At 36.7% G+C, this 11,860-nt stretch overlaps 1 protein-coding gene across 3 annotated transcripts in view; it reads right to left on the bottom strand.

The window, feature by feature from the left end:
* Positions 1-446: 446 nt before the first annotated feature.
* Positions 447-11,860, bottom strand: part of AMMECR1 (AMMECR nuclear protein 1) — a 122,449-nt gene continuing 111,035 nt past the window's right edge. For 2 of the 3 annotated variants that reach the window (XM_040999735.1, XM_040999736.1), the window contains 3 exons: positions 9,165-9,255; positions 7,699-7,795; positions 447-4,964 (listed from right to left, as the gene is read on the bottom strand). In XM_040999735.1, the coding sequence (XP_040855669.1) occupies positions 4,850-4,964; positions 7,699-7,795; positions 9,165-9,255 (303 nt within the window). In that variant the 3' untranslated portion in view covers positions 447-4,849. The remainder of the gene's footprint in view (positions 4,965-7,698; positions 7,796-9,164; positions 9,256-11,860) is intronic. The other variant, XR_005885826.1, reaches the window with a different exon arrangement.

The raw sequence follows: 11,860 nt of genomic DNA, 5'->3' as shown, positions 1-11,860 counted from the left end.
TGGCCAAATCTTGATAGCAAAAGGAAAGGCTCCCACCTTATCTCATGGTTTCTCTGGGGAGCACTGATACTGTCCCAGCTGGCTGAAAAAGATAAATGCCCACTAGCCGCTAACTCACTGAAAGGCATCTAGAGTGAACTAACACATGGCTAAGCTGCCACCAGAATTCAATTCTTGACACTTGCCTTGACCTGTGGTCAGATCAAACTGTCTAAATACAGGCCAAGGCACATCACCAAGCCAGGATTCGGTGTAAGATAAAGGGATGACGTCAGCACATCACATGGGAGCACCTGCAGCCATGTGCTGTCTCCTACATGATAATTTGAAAATAAATCACCACCAGTTCCTAACTGTGTTACTTCAGAAGTTAGCCTTTCAGAAGTACCACCGAGATGAAGATCCCAGGATGAGGCAAGTTAAAGAAAGAAACAGCAAATGACCAATCAGTTTTAACATTTTATTGGGTAAATGATTTTAAAGGTAATAACAATAGTGTCAAAACTACTACAATATCTTTCCACAGCCATACCTTACAGGCCCACATAAACCTTCTTTTACTCTTTTTATTCATTTTTTAAAAATATTTTAAAGCCATACATGTCATATAAAATGCCCATGTCCAATAGTTTCTTCAAACTATTAAGCAATTCAATGTGGAAGGAAAAAGGACCTAGTGATACTGGAAGGGGTTTCAGGTAATCCGTGATATTTTACTGTAATCAAAAACAGGTTACTAAGAAAGAAGGAAAAGAAGAGCTACTCCAGGTAGCTTTTTGCTCATTACAAGTCTCACCATTGGATCACCAAAAACTCATTATGCTGGTGACAGATTCAAAGAAACTTTGGGGAACATATAAAACACTAAAATAACTTAGAAACTAGTTCCAAATATTTTAAAAGTAATCGACTTTGATATACAAAAGCAGTCCAGGGTGGTTACAAAAGTTTATTTTTTCAGTGCGTCTATGTACCAGCACATTTACTGGGTCCAGAGCAAAATAAAAGATTCATTTTCTTCTGAAACAGTAATAAAAAACAAGAAAAACATATCTTTGTATATAAAGGATCGATGCTGGTCTTAAGAATAATGTTTTCAGAAACCCTTAAATCGAGAGGCACACAATGGGTTTCCACTTTTAAAAAATAAAAGGAAAGTCACCAGTTTATTTAAATGGAAGAGGTGTTCACACCCCTCAAATAAACTTAATTCAATTTAACATCACTAGCAAAAATCACTTAGAAACTGTACAAAAATAAAAAAGTTAACACATTTAATCCTGCAAGTTTTTTGTAAGGACTGGAAGGCAGGCTTTTGGAGCAGCATTTGGGCATGGCTGGGGGCTTCTTTGGTTTGATCTAACACACGTAAGAGATGGAACCTATTCCAGATAACAGTTTCAAATTTCCTGCACATTTGAAGACAAGAAAATAGGCCAGTATACAAACTTCTGGTGTGCTGGGCCTCAGGACTGTATACTCTGGCCTGAAAAAATCTTAAAACTGCCTTAAGTTGGGCTGGGGGAAAAGGACAAGCCTTGCACTTCCTCCATCAATGTCACCAACCTCTCACGGTGGGGGGAGATGGAGAGGGGAGTAGCACGTGCTCGTGCAGTCAGAAGGCCACTTGAGGGGGGGGAGGGCATGTGTGTGTGTTTGGGTTGGGGAGGAATTGTTCTTTTAGAATCTGGTACCTGGCTGACCTTGTTTACGAACAAGAAAACCCTTCCAGAAATGGAAGCCTTTGCTACATACCAAAGTAAAATACAAATACGTACTATTTTCCAAGAGGAAAAAAATACCCAGTTGCATTTGAAAAGAGAAAACTTAAATGGAACTAATCAACATTTAAAAGGGGCTATGTAAACTTTGTGCTACTCAAATGAAGTTCAAGTATTACTTCTGAGCTGTTCAAAGATCACTGAACTTATACAATATTCTGGTGATGAGTGTAATTCACATTTGTGTTTCTGAACAAATAAACCACAAATGGCTAGAACACAACCTGTGCAATTAGAATCTTCGGCAGAGTTAAAGACACATGCTACATATTTCAACATGTTCAAAGTTAATTCAAACCACATATTTAACAGCTTTGTAATACATGACAAAGGTGAAAAGGTGTAGCATTTGTTTGAAGCACACCGTTACAGTTTGTATAACACCCTTTACACTACAAAGTCTTGTAATCAACAGCTACTTAGAGACAAAAATGCACTGTGCATTAACTTGAATACAAAAGGAGACAAACTATCCTTTTTCCCCAAGCCATGGTGGGAAATATTGCTGACCTCGTCCTTCGAAGCCTGCAGGATGGTTACATCTTCAGTATAACATTATTACACTGGTAAGAAAATCTGTATAACATCTGCATATATCAAGAATTTATAAAAATCTGATATGATTTTAGAGTCCGCATGACCAGTCACGTGACCTGCTCAAGACTGATTAGCACCGTTAAATACATAAGCACACACATATGTATGTATGTATCTGTAAGTATATGCATACACACACATATATGCATGTAATAGATCTTTTCTTAAAAAAAAACAAAAAAAAAACTTCTAACCATAAGCTCATCCAGGACGAGGAGCCTGTTGAACTGATGAGATGATGGACATGATGGATTTCATAACAATATTGGTCTATTTTGTCTATCTTCAGTTTGTTTTTTTTTTTGTATTTTTTCTTTTCTTTTTTTTTTCCTTTTTCTTTTTCTTTCTTTCTTTTTTTTCTTTTTTCTTTCTTTTTTTTTTTTTTGCAGCAGATAATATCGGTTAACTTGTGCTCAGTTTCCCTATAAGGGCAAAAAGTTTCCATCAAGTAGCCATTTGTTTTTTGTTTGTTTGTCTGCTTGTTTAAACTGAAAGACTGATCTGCTTCAAAGTACTCCCAAGCAGAAATGACAGGACTCAGATCCCTTTCCAAAATCCAACATCAAACTTTTTCGGACTCACCTCTCAGCTCAATGGAAGTGGCTACCTAGATCGCATTTCAGGCTAGCAATTGGCTTCTTAGTTAAGGCATCACAACTGAAAAATAGATATTTCAACAATGGATGCTGTGGATGAAGGAATACCAACAAACATCTAAGGACTCGCACCAAACGCTATAGCAGTCTGCTCTGTCCCAGTGGCAAGCAGAAGGTTGCGTAGCCAATATCACAGACTAGAAAGGAATTTTTGAATTCTGAACTAGCAATTTCTCACTTGACACAGCAACTAGGTACATAAACTATATCAATTTGATATTCAGTGACATTTCTTAGCTTTATACTATTCATTCTGCAGCATACTTTAATTCATCGCTTGGTATATTGTTTTCCTTTTTAAAATGTATGCATTTCCCCTAAGCATATGTATTTATTACCATACAATGAAAAAAATCACCTTTCTCTATAATCATCTATTTTTTTTTTCTCGGGGAAATACATACAGACCGTCTCTATTGGCATCAGTTAAGTTCTCTTCAGATGCACCATGGGGAAGCCTAGCCCTGCCAATGAGCTGGGCTCTACCAATAGCATATCTGAATGCCAACTCTATTTTTACAGCTGTAACACAACATGCTAAACACATGGTAAACATGACTCAATCAAAAAATCTGTAGTGCAGAAAGAGATTCAAACTATTTTATAGTATCTCTGAAACTAGCAATATTATCCCCATGATAAACATATCTGAAATCACATCATATATGAATTTATATTGTATTACACTATCTCTATCATATTCTTGGATGGCAGCTAAAATTGTCTCTGGCCAATTATGATTTATTGAAACCTAAACCTAGCAAATTTAAATTAATATAAAATAGACAAATGTCTCTTTTTGGTTATTTGCTCAAAATAATTTTCTCCACCTTAAAAAAATACTTAAGAGTAAGGAATTTGTCTAATCTGTTGTTTCACATATAGAAACAATAAGCCTTTACAAGAATATTTCTCTAAATTGCCTTTTTTGTACCCCTCTTAATTCCATTAATTGTATTCTCAAAGGCACTAAATTCTTTATCTGCTCACTTCCTAATATTTGCTGTTCTTCAAAATGATTTCTGTAGCCTATTTGACTGGTAGCTTGTATTGTCTTCAAAGAGTGTTTCAGTTCATAAAATGATTTTATAAAGTGATGAGGCAGTTTCTCCTTTCTATGATAACCAGCACAGTAGGCCAAAAGGATTTTTCATTCTCTGGGACAAGGCCTATCAAGGACCTCTGAATTCTGACTATTAGAACCAAAATTCCTATGTTTTAACCACGGGAAAAGCACATACCTACAAAGTAAAGACCCCAAAACTAAGATATCATAGCAAAGTGGATTTTTGACAAAATTAAGAGTAATATACAAATACCTGAATTTGATATGAATGATTCCCAAATTCTGCTATCAAAAAATAACTATCTTACTGAGGAAGGCTAAACACAAACCTAAATACAATCCTTAAAACTGCATGCTTTCTTCCATCCACAGTCCAAAGGAGGAAAGAAGGGAGGAAGGAAGGAAGGAAGGGATGGAGGGAGGGAGGGAGGAGGGGAGAGAGGGACAGAAACCTGACTCAGAAAGCAAAGCAAAAGTCTATATAATATTGTAAGGAAAGAAAACCCCAAAAGCTATATATGCTGCAAAAAAAAATCAATGATCTGAAATAATAAAACATGATCTTAACAAATGCCAATTTTTATCCGTTACCATGATGATCTTAACCGACTATGTCAAAGTTTCACCACGGCAACGGAAACTATCATCATAAAATGGTACAGTAAAAGAGATAGCTAGACCAAGAAGGTGTAGGGTCTCCTGGGAAGAGGTCTGCAGAGAGGCCCAGTGACTGGCTGTGCGGCTCAGTGTCAGGAATAATGGTTGTATGGCGGAAGGGGATGCCCAATACCATTTTGGAAGTGATGATGCTGGCGATGAGCAAGGTATTCAGCATAGCTCAGGGTCATCTTTTCACTACGGTACCTGAAAGAAAGTCAAGGAAGGGAAAACTTAACATCAAGAAATAGGTGATATACCACGGTTAAGGTGAGGAAGGAAAAGAAAGGCTCAAAGGGAAGCAGTGACTTGCTCAAGGTCACACTGCTAGTATTAGAGAGCTAGGCCACAAAACTAATATCAGACCTCAGGAATCCAAACTCCGAGTCCATTCCTTTTTCCTCTCTACCACTCCCTGTTTAAATTGTTCTTCTAGAAACTTGATTTTTCTGTTAGCCCTGCTTTGCTAACAGGGAGAAGCAGGGAAGAACCAACTTTTACTATCATGTATACAAACTAATTTCTTCAGATGCCTTCCATTTCTCCTCCCTTTACCATTCCCTCTTCTGTTCGCACATCTACTTAGATCTAGTGGTTAAGCAGCAAGCACCACAGTTCCTCAATCCTGGTGTCCTGAACCCTCCATCTTCCCTGGGTCTAGTTTCTTCCCATGGTTAGACTTCTCAAAAGGGCAATGTACATTTTCTACCTTTTCTCTCTATTTTATACTACTCCTTGATTATTGCTCCTTGGTAACCATTTCCTCTGTCATACGTAATTGTTCTATCAGAAGGAAGCCCCGGATTCTCCTTGGTCTTTTGATGGCACTGCCACTCACTATTCCCTTTCTGAAGCTCCCTCGTCCCAAGTTTTAAAATAATATTCATATTTTTTTATGTTTATTGGAGAGTCAGATATACAGAGAGGAGGAGAGACAGAAAGGAAGATCTTCCATCTGATGATTTATTTCCCTAGTGACTGCAATGGCCAGAGCTGAGCTGATTGGAAGTCAGGAGCCAGGAGCTTCTTTCAGGTCTCCCACGAGCCATCCTCGACTGCTTTCTCAGGCCACAAGCAGGGAGCTGGATGGGAAACAGGGCTGCTGGGATTAGAACTAGCATCTATATCAGATCCCGGTGCATGAAAGGCAAGGACATTAGCTGATAGACTACTGTGCCGGGCCCTTAACTTTGAAATGTCTGTTATATAGATGAGGTGATTACAGCAGATGTGGGGTTCCAAGTGGGATGGAGAGGGATGGGGAAGGGATGCCCATGTATTCTATACCTCCATGAACTCCAGCTTCTCCTCTGCCTCTCAGATGATTCATCTTTTTCACTGCTCCTCCTATCCATGCCTCTGGGTTTTCCTGTTTTTTTCTTCAGTTCTTTATCCTAAGTCCCGTCAATGAACTCTCCTTACTGCTTCAAATATGACCCCCTTACAGATTATCTTCAAGCATCATTTCTAGCTGTGATCTCTAGAGGCATATATCTTCTGTAACTTACCAGATTGTTCTATATAGAATTTTCAGGAAGTCCTTATAATCCAGAATCAATGCATGCAGCTAACTTTCCTCATGTGGTTTTCATATTGGTTAAAGGCATAACCTTGGTCCCTTTTATCTAAACTAAAGCCTTGATTTCCTTACTGCCAAATAATGACCGGATCCTTTCATTTCTTCCATGTTTTCATATCTGTCCCCACCTTTCTTGCTGCGTCACTGCCACAGCTCCCCTTGAAAGCTCTATTGTTCCTTTGGTCTGTTGTCACAGATTCTTAGATAACAGCAACACTTCTTAGCTTATTTTCCTCTTTCCAATTCAACCTTACACATCTCGAGTTGAGGTGATTAAAACCCTTCGATGGTTATCCAATTGCCTATAAAATCAGGCCCAAATTTCTTAGCCTGGAATGTGAGATTCTCCACATTCTGACCCAAGCTACTTTCTGGTCCATATTTACTTTTAGTGACCACCCTTTCATTGTACGCTGAAAGCCAAGCCAAATCACATTGGCTTGCATGCCTCACGATTTACTTTTTAGTTTGCCACCTGCATGCTTTGAAACTCACAAGATTCTCCTGAAGGAAATCACTGGCTTCCTTAGCTGTCTACATTTTATCCATTCTTTAAGCCCAACCCTAAACTGAAAGGTCAAATTAACCTCCTCTTTGAAACTTCCTGTTACCCACTTACCCCACCACCTTGTGGAGTTCCTCTTTCTCTATTTTATGATCTTATATCATCCATAATGTTCTGTTTTAGATCAATAATTATCTTTCCCCATATGCTTGGCTTTTCTGCAAGCTCAAAGAGAGTAGTAATTTTGCGGGCCATTTTCAAATTTGCAACTTCCCTGAGCTTCCAGTTTTAGGCTATACACATTCAGTGCCGTTCTATGGAATTGAAACAACTCATTTTCATAAATTTTTTGATATTTGCCTTTTTAAATATGCATCCATATTACCCGATACCAAAATTTATTTAGTATTTCAGTTCAGCTCCTTTGTTTTTTACACTTGATCGTAGCCAAAAGGCCGAGAAGTGATCAGTTGTGTTTTACAGGAAGTTTTCATGATAGACTTCCATCACTGGCAACATTCTAAGGTAAAAATCAAATTTGAGGACTGTGATCAGAATTCTGTGGCCAAAAGCCAGCTAACAGCTGCTGTGGGTACTTTGTCTAGTAACAGTCTAACTTCTCAGATGGCTTGCCTGTATAAAGCAAAAATAATCACACATAGCTCAAGATGTGAAGGATGGGCATACAGCTTTTACTACCAAGCAGAGTTCCATCCCACCTATCTATCCCCAGTATGGCTCTTCTAATATTATTTCCACTATTTCAGAAAAGAGAAGCAAGTTGGTTAAACAGACCAAAAATTTCATCCATGTTACAATATAATGGTTAGCTTTGTGTTGGAGAATGCCTTCTATACCTGGTCAGTTTTATGGTTTTCCTGAATTCATTAGTTATTGGAGCCTTGTATCCTCCTTTCCTCAGTAAGGAGTCTATGGTCTGAATATGGTCCCATCCTGTAGAGAGCCAAGCAGATAAAATACCAGTTAAGCACATGCAACAAACACTTTTGGCTAAATACAAATGTCTTTGCAGAGATCAGCTATTATTGTCACCAAATAGCATCAACTTCTCTGGTCCTAAAAGCACTCATACAAAAGAGCTAAGAAACTGCATAGAAACTGGATCATCACCACACACTTTAAATTTTAGCTAATGATACCAGCTTTTAAAAAATCTCAACCACATATTTGAAGTCAAGGAGTCTAAGAGCCTGTCAGAAACTGCTCAGTCACAAATCTAACAAATCACAACCACTGTCCTATTTAAAAGGAAGGAAAACCTATATTTGACCATGACAATTTGGTGGAAGTTAGGATTCCCATGCCCCCTCATGGTAACTGTTGTTTGTAATAATATCGTCTCTAATCAACTGAGCATATTTGTATGCAATATTCAAGGGCATTTTTATTGATTCTGATATGGATGACATACATACATACATATGAAACCCTCTATCTCTTAACATATGTTTCATGAATTCAATGACATGACAAGATTAAGGCAATCCACATAAAATCTAATAGTCTTATATGGAAGTTTGATGACCTTATATTTTGTTGTTTTGTATCTCCCACGTATATGAACATACATGGGGGAAATAAGTGATGCTTTATCCTGATAATAAAAATCTCTGCAAAAATCACATTAAATAAAAATTATTTAATGAATGTAAAACTATGTTTTAAGTGTGTAATGAGGACAAAATACTATGGAGTGAAGGGCTATTTTCTGTGCAGATTGTAATGGTCTGTACTGTCTATGTAAAACAGGGAAATGTTGATTAGGAAGCACAAACTAATCTTATAAATTAAATATAATTTATAAATTTATATTTATAAATTAAATATAAATCTTATATATTTATAATGCTCCCAATCTTAATGAGAAGTCTATCATACTTGTATTAGCAGAACTGGATAATGGAAACCACCTAAGAATGAAACCTTTGATATTGACAATGACAATGAACTATGTGACTATCAAGCAAAAGGCTTGTTTTATCACAAGGCTAAAGCACAGTAGAATATGGGAAAATGACAATTGAAGGTAGCAACTTTTGCCCAAAGTAAAACACAATTTTTATTAATCTTTTTTAAAAAAATGCTTCTGTGCTTATGTTATCCAATTTCACAGCAGAAATTCAACTTCTGTATAATTCACCAACTTGATACAGACATTGCAGTGGCAGTGATGGAAATTCATTCCTTATAATTTGACATCAATCAATTATAAAACATAACTGCAAGGTCAGATGTCACACTTCAATTTGTGTACTTGTTTAAATTCTTCACCAGATTATATGAAATAAAGTACAACAATGACCTTGCTCCTTTGCAACCTCGGGTAGGTAGGTGGCGGTGCGTTTTGATCCTTTTTCATTGATGAATTCTATTCTAATGCCATGTACACCCACCTGAAAGAAATTGGCAGTTTTATTAGTACAGTCTTCTTTACAAAAACAGAAAGAAATGGTTATAACTGGGCTTTTGAGAGAATTCAGTTCCTCCTTTCCCTTTGTTTTAGAAGGGCATATCAGTTTTCTCTTTTCATTGATGATCGCTATGATGGACATGGAAAACGAAAATATTGATATGTGTGTGCCAAACATGCTGTGCAATTCCATTTAGAAGACTTGAACCACTCTGTGGTTGCACACAGGATAGGACAGTTTAGGGCAAAAACCTTGTCCCCATTCCCAAACTGCAGCTCATAACCATAAGGGTCTAGAAGAAGGGAACTGCCTTCAGAGATAGATAACCAACATCCTGTTTTGCAAGGACAATCATCACTTCAGAATGAGTTCCAACACATCTAGTGCTGACACCTTCCCAAACTGCCTAATTCCCTTCAACCTTGAATTACATGTATTCAGGAAAACAACCAGAGGAGATGGAAAAAAGATAAAAAACAACCAGATTCCACATCATCATCCAGTATAGATAGTATTTCTAAAACAAAACAACAGCAAAAAACACAACCATATTATGACTTCCTGTAGACCAGTGGCACTGCCTCCCAGTCCATCTTCATAGTTGCCCTTATACAGTATTATTCCACTTAAAAGCAATAAATGCTTCAAACCTCTTTGGAGTAGGGCATCTTCACAGTTTCTCTGTATCCTAGCCCAAAAACTTTACACAAAACAGGCTTCTGGCGATACACTAAAAAAGATAGTATTCTAAACAAGTGTAAGCAGCTTCTAGTTTTTTTTTTAATGATACACTTTTTAATTTCAATAGGGTTCAGTTAAAAGGAATCTATCCTGTTTCTTCATGTCTCATCTACAATAGTGCATTCCATATGATGGAAATCATTACATCATTTTAACTCTGCAACAGCGATAATAAAAACCAACTTTCCAAAGCATAACAGTTCATGTCATTCTCCCAAAGCTGTGGTTGACTTGGTTCCAAAGTGGCGTGTCAGGCTAGCCAGATACTGGAGGTGCATGTAAGATCAGGGGAACATTATTACCCATGATGGAGAAATCTTTTCAGAGATGGTGAGTAACATCACAGACATTTATTCTATCTGTATAGATGTATGGGTGTTGAAGAGGAAATGGGACAAATGAAAACCTCTTTTACATCTCCCGCCCTCAGCTTGAAATTTTCCAATTTTTCAGGAATTAAAAGGTCTTCTGGGAAATCCATTTAGTTCTTTCCCTAGGCCTTCACACACCTATCCCTTAAAACCTATCAAGTCTTCTGAACAGTTTCTGTTTTTTATTAAAGCATATCTCTATGGCTATTTCTCCTATCTAATAGCAGTATTCTTATGAATGTGCTTCTACTAAAAATACAAGAGCACAGCTGTTTAATGATGAACACAATAAGGTCTCCCTGTGCGCTGTGGGAAATGTCTGTAGGCAGCTGAGAAGAAATATGAGCGCTTACTCTCAGGCATTTTCAGGATAAAGGAGATCTACTAATCTCTTCATGCCTGACATAGCACTGAGACAATGATAAATTCACAACATTTTCTGTATACTGACTTCTTGATCGGTGACTTTGCATTTTTTCTTCAGCAACATTAGATTCTTCATAATTTGTTTTTTAAAAATACATAGTAATAAGTAATTTATGTTCCATCATTCAGTGAAGGGAATTTTGAATCTTTAATTTTATTTATCAAAGATGTCATGTTAAAATTGCAAAGAACTTATTGGTTTATTAAGGTGTCCAGTCAAAACTATGAGAGAATGTCTTCTTATCTGTGAGACAAAAGTGTCAGATGAAATCAGTGATATTTTAATAAGCATGGTGGGATGGATGGAAGTTGAAAAAAATTGATCAGAATTTCAGGAGGTTTAATGCTTTAGCCAAGTATAACCTGAGAAAAGAATAGCTCCCTGGGTGATTTTTATTCTAATTGAACTAGATAACTTCTAATAAGATTTCTAGTTCTGAAAGAAAAATTTGGCTACACATTATAAAAAAAAGTGATTTAAGCAAATGGGTGTAATTTAGACACATAAGTCCTTTCTTCATGGTAGCACATTCTGTGTTCTCCAACAAAAATGTCAAGAGATTTTAAAGCCTTATAATTTAACAATTAAAAAGGTTAGGACTAATTGTATGGTATGTGACAATCTGAATAAAGCTGTTTATACGAGGTTAGACCAAAATCAAAGAACATGTTGGTTAAAATAAAATTTACTCATGAATAACATTGCTTCATTTACTTTTGTACTCTGAGAAGGCTCCAGCAGCAACTTTGATTTAAAAAAAAAAAAAACTTAAAAATTTCCTATTTTGATTTAGTGCCACATTTGACTTTTAATTCTTTTCTGAATTCCTATGGTTAAGAACAATTAAAAGTGCTGTAAATTGAACTGCAAGTATAGAGATTTTAAAGTGAATCCTTTGTGAGAAACAAATTTTTTCATAGGTCAAAAGTCTCCTCCACTAAGCTATAAAGCCCAAATAAGAGTGACTCATTTTTTTTTTTCCTGCTGGCAGAATCAAGAGAAAGGTAATAATGTTCTTAGCAGAATGAAAGCATAAAAGCTTTTTGTC

The sequence above is a fragment of the Ochotona curzoniae genome, unplaced genomic scaffold (genome assembly GCF_017591425.1).
Source record: "Ochotona curzoniae isolate NIBS_2020 unplaced genomic scaffold, NIBS_Ocur_1.0 scaffold_1852, whole genome shotgun sequence".
Classification (NCBI taxonomy): Eukaryota; Metazoa; Chordata; class Mammalia; order Lagomorpha; family Ochotonidae; genus Ochotona; species Ochotona curzoniae.
Note: the sequence above shows the minus strand (reverse complement) of the source record. Positions and strands in the feature narration are given on the sequence as shown.